Source organism: Rhincodon typus, chromosome 15 (assembly GCF_021869965.1).
Source record: "Rhincodon typus isolate 14 chromosome 15, sRhiTyp1.1, whole genome shotgun sequence".
Lineage (NCBI taxonomy): Eukaryota > Metazoa > Chordata > Chondrichthyes > Orectolobiformes > Rhincodontidae > Rhincodon > Rhincodon typus.
In genome coordinates, this window is record NC_063346.1 from 1,818,395 (window position 1) to 1,836,187 (window position 17,793).

Consider the following 17,793-nt stretch of genomic DNA (forward strand, 5'->3'; position numbering starts at 1 on the left):
ATTGAGTGACCGGGGCATTGAGTGACCGGGAGAGTGAATGCCTCCTGCTGGAGAAAGTCCATACTTACAAAGGCAGACAGCAGCGAGGAGTCTCGAGGCGATGTAAGGGGGCACACAGGCTGGGAACACTGGCTGTAGCACGTAACTGGAGAAGGTCAATGCCATCACGGTTTGTGTGGTCGGGTTTATGACCAGCAGGGCACTCCACAGGACCAGGAACCTGGAGAAAGAGGAGACACGAGTTTGGTGTCATCGCAATGCACCAACACAGAGAGGGGGCAGTGCAATGCAACAGGAATGGAGAGAGTTAGTGCCTGTTCAATGTAGGTATACAATCAGCTGGTTTAATGACCCTTTAAGTTTTAATAAGGAAAAGTGTTACAAAATAAAAGGAAAATATATCCCAGCAATATTTTTATTTCAGGGAATGTTTCTCAGTTATTGCTGAGTTTCCCAGAGATTAATCGTCAATTTTTTGGCAGTTCAAGCCACTCCTATAATGTTGCCGAATGAGTCCTGTGTTTGGGACAGAGAGAGGGGGCATTGTCCTCAGGACCCTCATGTGGCTTTGGGAGGAATCAGCTCATCCTACAGATGATCATGGAGCAGGTTTGATTTTAGAGCAAAGCCGGTGATTGGGGTACGGTGAAACAGTAAGGTCTTTGTGCTGTGCTCACTGAATTCTGCCCCTGTCCCATCCCATAGCCGGCGGGATTGACCTATGTATCTCCCTGTGTAACTGGGTGGGTGATGGGGCATTGTCATCGTTCACAACATCACTGGATGGGCTGGGGGGAGGTGGCAGTAGAGAATGCTCAGCCAGAGTCCCTGCCCCAGATGACTATCCGATAAATTCTACTGTGTGGTGCCAGTGTGATGCACCATGCAGTGGATCAGCCTATCTCAAACATAGAACATGCACTTCAAACCGCACCTCAGAATGGTTGGAAGGATGAATCGGTATTCCTCAATGTTGAGCAACACTTGGAGGAAGCACTGAGGATGGCAAGGGCACAAAATGTCCTCTGGGTGGGGGATGTCAATGTCCACCACCAAGAGCGGCTTGGCAGCGGTACTACTGATCGAGCTGGTCGGGTCCTAAAGGATATAGCTACTAGACTGGGTCTGCAGCAGGTGGTGAGGGAACCAACAAGAGGGAAAAACATACTTGACCTCATCCTTACCAATCTCCCAGCTGCAGATGGATCTGTCCATGACAGTATCGGTAGGAGTGACCATTGCACAGTCCTCATGGAGACAAAGTCCCACCTTCACATTGAGAATAACCTCCATTGTGTTCTGTGGCACTATCACCGTGCTAAATGGGACAGACTTCACACAGATCTAGCAACTGAAAACCAGGCATCTGTCATAAGGTCATAGGTGTGGATATTTGCTCTTGATTTCACAATGTTCAGCACCATTTGTGACTCCTTAGTCCATGTTCAATTGCAACAAGATCTGGACAATATCCAGGCTTGGGCTGACCAGTGGCAGGTAAATTAGTGCCACACAAATGCCAGGCTATGACCTTCCCCAATAAGAGACATTCTGACCACTGCCCCTTGACATTCAACGGTGTTACCATCACTGAATCCGCACTATCAACATCCTGGGGGTTACCATTGACTAGAAACTCAACTGGACTCACCACATAAACACAGGGGCTACATGGGCAGGTCAGAAGCTGGGAATACTGTGGTGAGTAACTCACCTCCTGACTCCCCAGATCCTGTCCACCATCTACAAGGCACAAGTCAGGAGTGTGATGGAATACTCCCCACTTGCCTGGATGGGTGCAGTGCCAACAACACTCAAGAAGCTTGACACCATCCAGGACAAAGCAGCCGCTTGATTGGTACCACATCCACAAGCATCCACTCCCTCCACCACCGACGCTCAGTAGCAGCAGTGTGTACTATCTACAAGATGCACTGCAGAAATTCACCAAAGATCCTCAGACAGCACCTTCCAAACCCACGACCATTTCCATCTAGAAGGACAAGGGCAGCAGATACATGGGAACGCCACCCCCTGCAAGTTCCCCTCCAAGCCACTCCCCACCCCGACTTGGAAATATATCACCGTTCCTCACTGTCACTAGGTCAGAATCCTGGAATTCCCTCCCTAAAGGGTCAACCCATAGCACATGGACTGCAGGTCACCCCCAACTTCTCAAGGGGCAACTAGGGACAGGGCAATAAATACTGGGCCCAGCCAGTGACACCCACATCCTATGGATGAATTTTAAAAAAATCCCTGAACACTGCAGATATCCCAGCAATCCCCAAGTACTGTGAAAATTCCCAGGTACCCTGGTAATCCTCCGAATACAGTTTTGACATAGGTGTAGTCTCCCCCAGACTTGGTGATGGTCACTCCGAGCTCAGCGTAACAAAGGGAACCAATCACAGTGACAAATCCAGCTAGTGTCCAGATGATAAGAGCCAGGCCCACAGAACCAGCATGCTCCAGGACTCCTTTTGGGGAGATGAAGATTCCAGAACCAATGATATTCCCTGTGGAAAGGACACAGAAGTTATAATCATCAAACATTCACACTCTGTTGCAGCACAAGATGTGGCCTTCTGCCCTCTCACTGCTGGTACTATCTCGAATTGAGGTTCCCCATTAGGGGTTTGGGTGGTGAAGAAGGCGTTTGGCATGCTTGCCTTCATTGTTTAGAACATTGAGTAAAGGAGTGGAGGTCATGTTGTGGCTGTACAGGATATTGGTGAGGGCACTATTGGAATACCGCATCCAATTCTGGTTGCCCTTCTATAGGAAGGATGTTGTTAAACTAGAAAGGGTTCAGAAAAGATTTACCTGGATGTTGCTGGAGGTGGAAGGTCGGAGAAATAAAGGTTGGATAGTCGGGAACTTTTTTTACTGGAGCCTAGGAAGCTGAAGGGTGACCTTATGGAAGTTTATAAAATCACAAAAGGCATGGATAGGGTGAATAGACAAAGTCTTTTCCCCAGGGTGGCAGAGTCCAGAACCTCTGCATTTGTTATGCAAGCTCAGTTAGTCCAGTTAATGTTGTTAAAAACTAACCAGTGGCTAGGCCAAGGTCTATTCTCTGAGCAGTACAGAGTCAGAGGAAGTGAGGTCACTCTCAGGATCATTCTGACTGAATGCCAGGATTGGTTGGAACTGAAGGCAGTCCCTTTGGACCAGTCCTGGGGCAGCTCCTTAACTAGAACTGAATGATCAGAGCTGGGTTGCTAGGGGCTTCTCGCAAGGAGCTATTAAGAGTGCAGATGCCAGGGCTCCTGGCTCTGCATACAGATGATGCTGAGGGCCCTTGGCAGAAACACCATTCAACATTGACAATCAAGACATTTTTCTTGCAGTTCCTTGTCTGTGACAGAACTGCTCACTGAGACTCACAGTGTTACACTCTTAATTCCTATAAGGCCACAGGGTAATCCTGAGCCTTGATTTACCTCAAATAAATTTCTACAATGGGTTTTCTGAGGCTTCCAATCAAATGAGAAGAGGCCATTCAGTGAGATCATGGCTAATCCATCCCTGAACTGCACACACCTGCCCTGACCCCACACTCCGTAATGCAAACACTGAACAAACTCAGATGTAAAATTAACAATTCATTTAACATCAGTTGCCATTTTCCAAAGAAAATCCCAAACTTCCATGTTTCTGTGTGTTGAAGTTTTTCCTCATTTTCCTCGTATGGTTGAACAGCCAGTTCCTGTTCCCATGTTCCTGAAAGGTCTGACTTTAACTTTCAACAATGCCCCTTTGTCCTCGACTCCCTGACCGTTGGAAATCGTTTCTCTTCATCCACCCGGCCTGCTTCCTTAATATGTTGAAAAGTTCAATGAAATTTCCCTGTTAACCTCCTCCTGCCTGGAGACCAAACCCTTTTTTCCACAATCTCACCTCAACATTTAACCCCTGCAGCCAGTCTACCACTAGAACAAAGATCAGCACAGCACAGGAACAGGCCCTTCAGCCCAGCAAGGCACCACACATGATGCCTTTCTAAACTGAAAACCTTTTGCCCCTGTGCAGTTATATCCCTCTGTTCCCTGCCTATTCGTATATCTGTCAGGATGTCTCTTAAACCTTGCTATTGTATGCACCTCCTCCACCCCCCCCCCCCCGGGCAGCACATTCACTTACCACCCACTGTGTAAAACAACTTGCCTCTCACATCTCCTTCAAACTTTCCCCCTTTTACCTTAAACCTATGACCCCTGGTTATTGACATTTCTACACTGGGAGAAAGACTCTGACTATCTGTTCTATCCACACTTCTCATAATTTTGTAAACCTCTATCAGGAAGCTTCTCAGCATCTGATGTTCAAGTGAAAACTAACCAAGTTTGTCTAATCCCTCCTCACAGCTAATACCCTCCAAACTAGGCAACATCCTGGTAAACCATTTCTACACCCTCTCCAAAGCCTCTGCACCCTTCTGGTAGTGTGGTGATCAGGACTGTACACAATATTCCAAATATTGGCCGCCCAAGTCTCCAGCCTATCTATATCCCTCTGTATCCTCTGGCCAATCTCCTCACTATCTGCAACTCCCCAAATCTTTGTGTTGTCTGCAAATGTACTAATCAGACCACCTGCATTCACCTCCAAACTATTTATATATGTTCCAAATAAGAGGGGTTCCAGCACTGATCCCTATGGAGCACCATTGGTCACAGATCCCCAATCAGAAAAATACCCTTCCACTGCTACTCTCTGACCAGTTCTGTGTCCATTTTACAAGCTCACTGTGGATCCAATGTGACTTCACCTTTTATATTAGCCTGCCATGAGGGACTTTATCAAAGGCCTTGCTAAAGTCCATATGGACAATATTTACCTCCCTGCCCTCATCAATCATCTTTGTCGCTTCCTCAAAAAACCCTATCAAGTTTGTGAGACAAGACCTCTCCAACCAAGCCATGCTGCCTATCGCTAATAAGTCCCGATTTTGCCAAATGTGAGTAAATCCTGTCCCTAAGAATCTTCTCTGACAATTTCCCTACCACTGACTTAAGGCTCACCGGCCTGTAATTTCCCAGATTATCCTGTTGCCCTTTTTAAGCAAAGGAACAACGTTGGCTACTCTCCAGTCCTCTGAGACCTCTCCTGTGACTGAACAGGACATGAAGATTTTGTACAAGGTCCCAGCAATTTCCTCTCCTGCTTCCCTCAGAATTCTGGGATAGATCCCATCAGGTACTGGAGACTTCGAAACACCCAACACCTCCTTTTTTATATCACCATGCCCTAGAATATCAACCTTTCCTTTCTAAGACTCACCATCCACCATGTCCTTCTCATTTGTGAATACTAATACAAATATTCATTAATGACCTCATCCACTTCCTCCAGCTCCAAGCATAAATTCCCTCCTTCATCCTTGAGTAGACTTACCCTTTCGAGCTACACTAGTTACCCTTTACTGCTTTTATATATGTATAAAAAACTTTAGGATTTTCCTCAATCTTGTTTGTCAAAGTCATTTCATGGCCCCTTTTAGCCCTCCTAATTCCTTATTTGAGTTCTATCCTGCTATCTTTGTATTCTTTGAGGGCTCTGTCTGACCTCAGTTTCCTAAGCCTTATGTGTGCCTCCTTTTTCTTTTTGACTAAGCTCACAATTTCTCTAGTCCTCCAATGTTCTGAATCTTACCTTCCTTACTCTTCATTTTCACAGGAACATGGTTGTGCTGCACTCGAATCACCTGGTCTTTAAAAGATTCCAATATGCCAGTTGTGGATTTACCCTCAAATAGCAAACCCCTCCCAATTTATATTCCCCACTTCCTGCTGAACACTGTGCTAGCTGGCTTCCCTCAATTTAGTTCGTTTGTCTGAGAACTATGCCTACCCTTATCCCTAAGTAACTTCCCAGTGAAACTTCGATCACCTGGTCGAGCACATTCCCTTTCCCTATTTGGGCTATTCACATATTGTTTCAAAGACCCATCCCGGACATACCTAACAAATTCCCCCCCATCCAAGCCCTGGCACTAAGCAGATCCCAGTCAATAAAGGGAAGTTAAAGTCACCCACCACAACAACCCTGTTGTTTTCCAACCCTTGTTTTCATAACTTTTCATCATTTTTCCATAATCTGCCCACATTTCTTTTCCTCTATATCCTGCTGGCTGTTTGGAGGTGTTTAGTACAATCCCATCAAAGTGATTACACCTTTCTTGTTCCTGTGCTCTCCCGACATGGCCACACTGGATGAGCCCCCCTCCCAAGGTGTCCTCCCTGTTAAGGTCACAGCACCTCTAAGACTGATGTTATTGTCATCATGGGGACTGCCCAGAGCAGTTTCAGGTGTGGTCTAACCGAGTAGTGTGGGAACAGTCAGCTGGACTCTGGCCTCTGCCTTCCTCATTCTCTCGATATAAAAACCAGCAATCCACTCACTAATTCAACCACATCTTCTGGCTGGGTCAGCGTTTATTGCCCACCCCTAATTCCCCAGAGGGCAGCTAAGGCTCACCCACATTGCTGTGGGTCTGGAGTCACATATAGACCAGGTGTTTCCTTACCTGAAGGACACTGGTGAACCAGACGGGTTTTTGTGACAAATGGCAATGGCTCCATGGGTACTAGTAGACTCTTCCAGATTTTTACTGAATCCAGATTGCACTACGGCAGGATTTGTCCCACATCCCTAGAATATTGCCTGGGTCTCTGGATGAATAGTTGGGGGATAACACCACTAGACCATCACCTCCCCAACCTCCTCCACTATTTCCAGCTTTTCACTTTTTGGAACATACCTTATTCGATTCTTTTTAACTTGAATTTGAAAATGCTCACGTGTCTCAATTGAAATCCATTTGCCACAGTTCTGCCTGTTCATCTGTCAACACCTCTTTGCAATTTTGCATTCTGTCCATATGCTTATATTGTGACCTCTCTTTGTGCTTTTAACAAATACGGATGTGTTGCTCTCTATTCCATGACTGAAGTCATTAATGAATAGCAGTGAATAGCTGCAGCCCCACCACAGTTCCTGGGGAGACACTGCTAGTCACATTCTGCCAACTAAGTCCCAGCCCATTATCCTTACACTGTCATCTGACACTCAGTCACCTTCACCAGAAACACAAGAAGCAGGACAGGAGGAGGCCATTCATTCCTTTGAATCTGCTACTCCATTTGTTGAGATCATGGCTGATCTGACTATAACTTTGACTGACCCGTCCATAACCCTCACTTCCCTCATGGATCCAAACTCTGACTGACTCAGCCTTGGATGCTCCAACCTCTACTGCTGCCTGGGGAAGAGAATCAGAGACTAACTACTCATAGAGTCATACAGCACGGAAACAGACCCTTCATCCAACTCGTCCATGCCGACCAGGTTTTCTAATCTGAACTAATCCCATTTGCCTGTGATTAGCCCATATCCCTCTAAACCTTTCCTACCCATGTACCTGTCCAAGTGTCTTTTAAACGTTGTAACTGTACCCACACCCACCACTGCCTCTGGAAGGTTGTTCCATATTCGCACCCTCCTCTGTGTGAAAAAGTTGACCCTCAAGTGCCTTTTAAATCTTGCCCCTTTCAACTTATACCTACGCCCTCTCATTTTGGACTCCCCTACCCTGGGGAAAAGACCTTGTCTATTTACCCTATCCATGCCCCTCATGATTTTATAAACCTCTATAAGGTCACCCCCCCGCCTCCGACACTCCAGGGAAAATAGCCCCAGCCTATTCAGCCTCTCCCTGTAGCTCAACCCCTCCAACCCCAGCAACATCCTTGTAAATATTTTCTGAACCCTTTCAAGTTTCACAACATCTTTTCTATAGCAGGGAGACCAGAATTGCACGTAGTATTCCAAAACTGGCCAAACCAATGTCCTTGTACAATGCAACATGACCTCCCAACTGCTAAATTCAATGCACTGACCAATAAAGGCAAGCGTACCAAACGCCTTCTTCACTATCCTGTCTACCTGCGACTCCACTTTCAAGGAACTATGAACCTGAACCCTAGGTCTCTCTGTTTGGCAACACTGCCCAAGGCCCTGCCATTAATTGTATTTGCCTTACCAAAATGCAACTCCTCACATTTATCTAAATTAAACTCCATCTGCTGCCCCTAGGCCCATCAGATCAAGGTCCCATCTGAGGTAACCTTCTTCACTGTCTGCTACACCTCCTAATTTGGTGTCATCTGCAAACTTACTAACCATGCTTCCTATATTCACATTCAAATTGTTTATATAAATGACCCAGCACTGATCCTTGTGGCACACCACTGGTCACAGGCCTCCAGTCTGAAAAACAACTCTCTATGCTTTTAAACAAAAGATATGAACAGAAAAAGCCAAGAGCCCCCCTGACACTGCTGACATCAGACCCTCCCAGGATAGGGACAATGCAGAGTGAAATACAGAGCAAAATGCATGTGCTCATTTGAAACAGAAGGCATGTTTTCTCGATTGTCTTTAAATGTAAATGAGGTCCCTGTTACTTGGGGAGAAACAAATATCCCCTACACTATCTACTATGCAGCCAATTTTTGTGTTGTCTGTGAATTTCCCAATTGTGTCCCCTACACTCAACTCCAAAGTGTTAAAGTATAAAACAAACAGCAGGGGTCCCTGTGGGGCACCTTTTGAAACCGTTTTCCATTTGTAAGGGCAGCCATTGACCATTACCCTTTGCTTCCTGTTACTGAGGCAACTTTCCATCCAATTCGACATATCACCCTGTATCCCATGGGCCTTTACTTTATTGACCAGTCTGCCATGTGGGACCTTGTCAAATACCTCACTTAAATCCATGAGGACAACATCAACTGTGCTACTCTCATCGATCCTCCTCGTCATTTCCTCAAAAAATTCAATCATGTTGGTAAGGCATGACCTTCCCTGACCAAAGCCATGCTGCCTATCCCTGACCAGTCCATGCTTTTCTAAGTGACAGTTTATTCAATCTCTCAGGATTAGTTCTAACAATTTGCCCATCACTGAAGTAAGACCAACTGGCCTATAATTGTTTGGGATTTCCTTTGTACCCTTTTTAAACAATGAGTCTGCATTTGCATTCCTCTGACACCTCACCTGTACCTGGTGAAGATTGGAAAATAATCCTCAGATCATCTGCTATTTCCTCCCTGACATCCTACAATATCCTGGGGAACAATCCATCCAGCCCTGGCGACTTATCCACTTTCAAGGGTTCCAGCTCCTTGAGCACTTCAATCAGCGGTTCTGACACTGTTTGTTTGGCAATTTCTCCATCTGCAGACCCTCTCTGGGTTTATAAGGCCCTTCCATATGGGGTTGGTGCTGGCACTGAGAGGGCATTGGGCAGTTGGGTGATGGGCTGGAAATGGGCCAATGGGTGAAGACCCTACACCAATGGGCAGCTGGGTCTGACCATGAGTCTGGGTTCAAATTGGAATTCCCGTAGGATCTCACTGGCAAATACCGGAAGCAAATCCCTGTGGTATCCAGAGTCAGCCCCTCCCACTAGAGCAAAAGGCTAGGGGGCAGCAGGACATCCCCCCACCACCACCAAAACCCCCAACCCTCCCCTCACTAGAGCTGTCCCTGTCCATCAGCGACAGCTGCAGATCCACTGGGTGGGGCAGCGGCTTGTACTCTACAACGACGGCCTGCTTCCTGCAGCAACCAGCCATTTGTAAATGTTCATTGTTTGATGTTGCTGTCCATTCAGAGCTCCTCTCACATTCTCCCACCTGCCCCAGCAACACCTACATTAAACTGCTGGCTGCACTACACATCAGCCCTCCCATTGGTCCAGGTGGGTGCCTTCTCCTAGTGACAGCCTCCTAATTGGTTGCCCTGGAGAAAAGGCTCGTGTGTGTGACCAAAGGTTAACTCGCTGCATCTGAGCAGCATCCTGATGGCTGGGTGACCACTCTGTGAGTGACAGACAAAGACCAGCTTCACTGACCAATAACAGAAGTTGCTGGAAAAGCTCAGCAGGTCTGGTGACAATAGTGAAGAAAAAAGATCAGAGTTAACGTTTTGGGTCCAGTCACCCTTCCCCAGTTCCTCAGTTCTGAGGAAGGGTCACCGGACCTGAAACATTAACTCTGATTTTCTCTCCACAGATGCTGCCAGCCCTGCTGAGCTTTTCCAGCAACTTCTGTTTTTGTTCCAGCTTCACTGAACCTCCAGCTCCTGCCCTCTCTCACACTGGCAGCTTCCTACACGCTGTCTTGTCATCTGCTACATTAACTGCATTTCAATTTGACACCTACTCAGACAAATTCTCCACTTTTATCAAACTCCGTAGTTCACACTCTGCACACAAGGAATTACAGGTTATGATGAAAATATGGTGGGATCAAACAAACTCAATAAGAGGGCCAGCTCCTTTAGTGGCCAACCAAAGGTTAGGGATAGCAGGTGGTTGAGGGGGTAGTGAACCCGGACTGCCCACCTCCCAGCCTGGGGGACCCTTGGAAAGGGAGCACGCAATATCCACTGGTTCTGTTGAAACTTTTTGAGATTGGTGAGTGCAGCAGGGACTGGGTGCACTTTGTCATTGTCACATAATATTCTGAGTGAGCTTCCTTTGACTTCCCCCGCTTGGTTTCTGGGGTTTTGGATAACATTAGCCTGATGGACTGTTTTTTGTTTTTGGTTTATTTAAAACTGTAAAGAGCCAGCATCCAGACAGCTCTGCAATAAAGCCTGGAAATCAGAGGAAATTTCAAAGACAGGGATGTTAAAAATCAATTTAAATTAACAACATTGGAACTGTGACGTCATTTAGTGGGGAATAATGGACCTTAGCCCCTGTGGAACCTACCAATCACTGTAGATAAAAATTTGTTGACATGTTATTGACTGTCAGGATAATGCTTCCATCCTGGGCCTGCTACACTGTTCCAACAAAGCTCAACACTAACTAGAAAAAAATAACATGTTTTGTGTTTAGGCATTTTGTAGCCTTCAGGACTCAATATTGAGTTCCCCTGGTTCGGCCACATCTGGAATATTGTGTCCAGTTCTGGTCGCCTCATTACAGGAAAGATGTGGAAGCGTTGGAAAAGGTGCAGAGGAGATTTACCAGGATGTTGCCTGGAATGGAGGGAAGGTCTTAAGAGGAAAGGTTGAGAGAGCTAGGGCTTTTCTCTTTAGAATGATGAAGGATGAGAGGTGACTTGATAGAGGTGTACAAAATGATCAGAGTTATAGATAGGGTGGACAGCCAGAGAATTTTTCCTAGGGTAGAGGTAGCTATTATGAGGGGGCATAGTTTTAAACTGCGTGGAGGTAGATGTAGGGGAAACGTCAGAGGTAGGTTCTTTACTCAGAGAGTGGTCGGGGCATGGAATGCATTGCTGGAGAGGGTAGTGGAGTCGGCCTCATTAGGGGCATTTAAGCGGCTATTAGATAGGCATATGGATGATAGTATAAGGTAGGGGTGGAGGTTAGATAGACCTTGGGTTTAAGGTAAAAGTTTGGCACAACATTGTGGGCTGAAGGGGCTGTACTGTGCTGTACTGTTCTATGTTCTATGTTCTATACATTTAACCTCTGTACACCAGTTCCTTGTTCTCATCATATTTCCTCTCTTCACACATAATATTCACACCAATTTTACATCTCTATCACTCCCTTACCACCTTTGTCTTTTGCCCTGGGCACCGTCTCAATCTGTTCCATTTGTTTCTTGTCTCACTTTATTTACAAAATAAAAAACACCATCTTCCAGCTCCTTGCAGTTCTGGAGACTCTTACCAGGCTCAAAATGTTAACTGTGTGTTTATCTCTCCACAGATGCTGCAAGACCTGCTGTGTTTCTTCATGTTGTCTGTTTTATTACAGTGAGCTGGAAACTGAGTTAACCTACTGTCACCCTCCCCACCCTCCCCCAGCTCCTAACAAGGTTTACCAATGTGACAGCCTCCCATGACAACAGGAAAGTCCAGCTCTTAAAGAAGGAGAACTTTCAATTTCTACCGACATAGGATCAAGGAATGTTTTCATTAATTTACACTGACTTAAAGGCACCGTCCAACATTATGGATTGGGCAGATTTCAGAGACACCTTGATGGAATTACTGAGATAACAAGGTTTAGAATAGGGATAGATACAGAGTAAAGCTCTCTCTACACTGTCCCCATCAAACTCTCCCAGGACAGTGATAGAATAGAGATGGATACAGAGTAGAGCTGGATGAACTCAGCAGGCCAAACATCATTTCTGAAGAAGGGTCTAGACCTGAAACGTCAGCTTTCCTGCTCCTCTGATGCTGCTTGGCCTGCTGTGTTCATCCAGCTGTACACCTTGTTATCTCAGATTCTCCAGCATTGGCAGTTCCTACTATCTCTTTATGGAATTACAACTGTTCTGTCATGGGAGTGTTTGATGGGGGAACTGTATAGAGGCAGCTTCATTCTGTATCTAACCCCATGCTGTCCCTGTCCTGGGAATGTTTGATGGAGACAGTATAGAGGAAACTTTACTCTGTATCTATCCTTATTCTATCACTGTCCTGGGAGGGTTTGATGAGGACAGTGTAGAGAGAGCTTTACTCTGTTTCTATCTCTATTCTATCACTGTCCTGGGAGAGTTTGATGGGGACAGTGTAGAGAGAGCTTTACTCTGTATCTATCCCTATTCTATCACTGTCCTGGGAGAGTTTGATGGGGACAGTGTAGAAGGAGCTTTACTCTGTATCTATCCCTATTCTATCACTGTCCTGGGAGTGTTTGATGGGGACAGTGTAGAGGGAGCTTTACTCTGTATCTATCCCTATTCTATCACTGTCCTGGGAGTGTTTGATGGGGACAATGTAGAGGGAGCTTTACTTTGTGTCTATTCCTGTGCTGTCCATTCCTTTGCTTCGTTTGCTCTCCTCAAATGCATAACTTTGCACTTGGCTCTGTACTGAATTCCATTTGGCTGTTTTCCACCCACTCAACTAAACCATTGATTTCTCCTGGTAGTAGACAGCCATCCTCTTCGCTAATAACTACACAGCCAATGTTTTTGTCATCTGAAAATTTCCTAATCGTGCCTCCCACATTTAAGCCTGGGCCACTGATATAACTGAAACAGTAAGTGACCCAACACTAAATCCTGAGAAGGGTTACTGGAAACTGCTTTCCACTTTCATTGACCATAACCTTTTGTTTCCTGTTGCTGAACTAATTTTGGATCTATCTCATCACATTACCCTGTTTCCCACAGCCTTTACTGTTTCTGACCAGTCTGCTCTTTGGGACCTTACCTTATGACCATCCAACTGGCCAACATCCATTGCAGTATCCTCATCAATCCTCCGTGTTACTTACTCACAGAAGAATATTCAATGAACAGTATAGTATAGGAACAGGCCCATCAGCCCATCAAGACTGCACTGACCCATAATGTCTTTCTAATCTAAAATCCTTTTGCCTCTGTGCAGTCCATATCAATCTACTCCCTGTCTATTCATATACCTGTCAAGATGCCTCTTAAATGTTGCTATTGTATCTGCCTCCACCATCTCCTCTGGCAGCACACCCTCATTGTAAAACACTTGCCTCTCATATCCCCTTTTAACATAACCCTACATCCTCTAGTCATTGACATTTCTACCCTGGGAAAAAGACTCTGACTATCCATTCTATTCATGCCTGTCATAATTTTGTAAACTTCAAATGGGTTGCCCCTCAACCCTCAATGTTCAAGTGAAAACAAACCAAGTACTCCAAGTAACAGTTAATGCTATTTCTCCACTATTTATTCCAATAACTTGGGCCATCACTGAGGTCAGGCTGACATTATTACTGCATTTACAGACTTCAATCCTCTGTTACCTCATCTGTATCTCATGAGAGTTGGAACGTGATCCACAAATCATCTGTACCAGATAATTCAGCACCATTCGTGACTCCTCAGATACTGAAGCAGTCTGTGTTCAAACCTAACAAGATCTGGACAATATCCAGGCTTGGGCTGTCAAGTGGGAAGTAACATCCATGCTACACAAATGCCAGGCTATGACCATCACCAATAAGACACATCTAACCACTGCCCCTTGACATTCAATGATGTTACAGTTTGTGAATCCCCCACTATCAACTTCCTGGGGGTTACCATTGACCAGAAACTCAACTGGACTCACCATATTAACACAATGACTACAAGGGGGCAACTAGGGATGGGTAATAAGTGCAGGCCCAGCTGGAGATGCCCATGTCCCATGAGTAAATATAAAAGAAACCCTCCCTGCATTCTTTTAACAACCTGGAATACAATTCATTTGGTCCTGGAGATCTATCCACTTTCAAGCAGCTTAGTCCCTGTCGTACTTACCTTCCCATGATGCTTATGTTATTGAATACTTCACCGTCCTCTGATTTAATGAGAGTATCCTGATCAAACACCCTCTTTTGTGAAAGTAAAGTCTAAATACTCAGAACCATGCCCACATCTTTATCCACTCACAAGTCACTATGTACATAGAGATAACAAGGTGTAGAGCTGGATGAACACAGCAGGCCAAGCAGCATCAGAGGAGCAGGAAGCCTGACGTTTCAGACCTAGACCCTTCTTCAGAAACTATGTACATCTTTGATAGGCCCAATCATCTCCTTTGTCATCCTTACACTCTTAATCTACTGATAAAACTCATTATAATCCTTACTTTGATCAGCCTAGTTTGTTTTCGACTCTCTTTGCTTTCCTTTTGTTTTGTTCACTTCTCCCCTGCACCTTATATGCTCCTTTAAGCTTCCGAATGTGTTACTTATTTTGAGATTGCCATAAGCTTTATTTTTCTGTTTTTTTCTTGTCCTGGTTACTTCTGGATACTGAGGGGGCTCGAGATTTAACAGTACCATCCTTTTTCTTTGCAGGGTGTGTCTACGCTGTTCCCCCAGAATCTCACTTTTGAATGTCTTCCACTGGCTTCCCTTCAAGTCAGTGTAACCAGTCCACTTTTGCCAAGTCATCTGTCCATTTCATAAAGTTTGCCATCTCCCAGTTTAGAAGTTTTACACCTATTTTAGTTCTGCCCCTTTCAACCTGAAACATCATCAGCTTTCCTGCTAAGAAGGGTCCAAACCCAAAACGTCAGTTTTCCTTCTCCTCTGATGTTGCCTGGCCTGCTGTGTTCCTCCAGCTCCACACCTTGTTATCTCAGACTCCAGCATTGGCAGTTCCTACTGTCTCTAACTGTAACAGTGTTATGATCACTGTCTCCAAAATGGCCACCCACTGTTACTTCATCCACCTGCCCTGTGGGATTCAGATTAACTCAATAATTCCGCTGTCTCTGGGTGGCATTGTTACTGCTGGCTAAAAATATTTTCTTGAGTGCAGTTCCTTTCACCCCATTGGTGTCCCACTGATATTCGGGTGGTTCTAGTCCTCACTATTTCCCTGCTGTTATTGAACTCAGAGTTTAAATTTTTAAAAAATTCTGCTTTGTCTTCAGGACCTCATCCGCATTCCTACCCAAACCGTTGATACCAAAGTAGACCACAACCTCTGGCTAGTCCAAGCAGAACACCCTTTACCCTGGCACCAGAGAGACAACAGGCTGCCCTGGGGTCATGTTGAATGGCTACAGAAAGCCAGTCTATGAAATTGTGGTACCAGTATTCCCAGGAGGAATTGCTGAGCTGTCCGTGGTCCTGACGCAGTTCCAGCTGCACTATCCTGAGAAACATCACTTTCATTCATATTCAAAGTGGAAAATGTTGAGACCTGGGGACTCATGCTGTACCTGCCCAGACCTCTTAGATTTCATGGCACTACCCAATCCCTCGCTGCGCGTTTGCTTCTAACCTGTGCAGTCAGCATCTCCCTATACATACTACCTATATGGTTCTTTGCCTCACGGATGTACAACAGATACTCCAGCCACTGCTCAAGTTCTGAAAGGTGGAGCTCAGCTCTAAGCAGCTGGGAATACTTGCTGCAGACGTGTTTGTCAGACAGTCATGGGTATGAGGTCAGATATGCCACATGATGTAAATTTCACGTGGCTGAGCTGACCTGTCATTCTGTAACTTGGAGAAATATTTATTACAATGGGAAAAGTAGAAAACTCACACCCCAGCCAGTCCTCACCAATCAATTTCTTCCCCTGTAAGAGGCGAATTGGGGGTGGTATGGTGGCTCAGTGGTTAGCACTGCTGCCTCACAGCGCCAGGGACCCAGCTTCAGTTTCACCCTGAAGTGACTGTGTGGAGTTTGCACATTCTCCCTGTGCCTGCGTGGGTTTCCTCCGGGTGCTCCGGTTTCCTCCCATTGTCCAAAGGTGTGAAGGTTAGGGTGGATTAGCCATGGGGAATTGCCCATATTGTCTAGGGTTAGGTGGGTTAGCCAGCCAAATGCAAGGTTACAGGCATATGGTAGGGGAATGGATTACTTGGGAGTTCTAGTCCAGTATTCTCTCAAGGTAAACTTGTAGGTTGAGTCAGTAGTCAGGAAGGCAAATGCAATGTTGGCATTTGTTTTGAGAGGACTTGAATATAAAAGCAGAGATGTACTCCTGAGGTTTTATAAGGCTCTGGTCAGGCCATATTTGGAGTATTGTGCACAGTTTTGGGCCCCATATCTCAGGAAGGATGTACTGGCCCTGGAGCGGGTTCAGAGGAGGTTCACGAGAATGGTCCCAGGAATGGAAAGCTTAACATATGAAGAATGTTTGAGGACTCTGGGAATATACTCATTGGAGTTTAGGAGGATGAGGGGGGATCTAATTGAAACTTACAGAATACTGAATGGCCTGGACAGAGTAGATGTTGGGAAGATGCTTCCATTGGTAGGAGAGACTAGGACCCGAGGGCACAGCCTTAGAGTAAAGGGAAGACCTTTTAGAACGGAGATAAGGAGAAACTTCTTCAGCCAGAGAGTGGTGAATCTATGGAATTCACTGCCACAGAAGGCTGTGGAGGCCAGGTCATTGAGTACATTTAAGACTGAGAAAGATAGGTTCTTGATTGTCAAGGGGATCAAGGGTTATGGGGGAAAGCAGGAGAATGGGGTTGAGGAACTTATCAGCCATGATTGAATGGTGGAGCAGACTCGATGGGCAGAATGGCCTAATTTCTGCTCCTATGTTTTATGGTCTTATGGTCTTATGGATTTGGCTGGGACACTCTTCGAAGGATCAGTGTGGACACAATGGGCTGAATGGCCTGCTTCCATGCTCTGAGGATTCTATGATTCTAACAGGAGACTGAAAATGACACAAGAGGAAAGGAACAGACCTCCACCCCCTGCCCCACACTGCCCCCACCGTCACTCACTGAATTCCTTGGAATTCAACAAACGCCCATCTGATAATTGGCATATAACCAAAGCAGTACCCAATACAGACATGGCAGCACGGAGAGAGGCCCCTGTTATCCTTCCTGAAAACAAGTGACAAGTTTAAAAATAAAATTAAACCAGCCACAAATGATCTACAGTTTCACCGAGCATGTCTTCCCCAAAAGGACTATTGTGGCACGTGGTACTGTCCCTATCTATGAGCCAGGAGGACTAGATTCAAGCCCCACCTGCTCCAGAGGTGTGTAACAGCATCTCTGAACAGAGTGATGAGGAGATTTCTGTGCACCCAACAATTAAGGCTGTAATAAAACATAACCTCTCTTCACTTGAAGCATACTGTGTTTTACCAGCCCTAGGAATGTTTGCAAGCGTCACTGTGCACAGAGAGTGGACTAAAGGTTCAGGTCACCACTCTGGGATCGGTTTCCGTGTGGATCCTGGGGTGGGTATTATTGTGAGGGTGGATCCTGGGGGGGGATTGATGTGAGGGTGGATCCTGAGGGGGACTGACATGGGATCCTGGGGGGTATTATTGT

The 17,793-nt window shown here is 45.8% G+C and overlaps 1 protein-coding gene across 1 annotated transcript in view; it reads right to left on the reverse strand.

Moving 5' to 3' along the window:
* LOC109938053 (large neutral amino acids transporter small subunit 2-like) overlaps positions 1–17,793 on the reverse strand; it is a 45,690-nt gene that overhangs the window by 16,533 nt on the left and 11,364 nt on the right. The window contains 2 exon segments of the mRNA XM_048605937.1: positions 69–220; positions 2,315–2,519. Of these exon segments, the coding sequence (XP_048461894.1) occupies positions 69–220; positions 2,315–2,519 (357 nt within the window).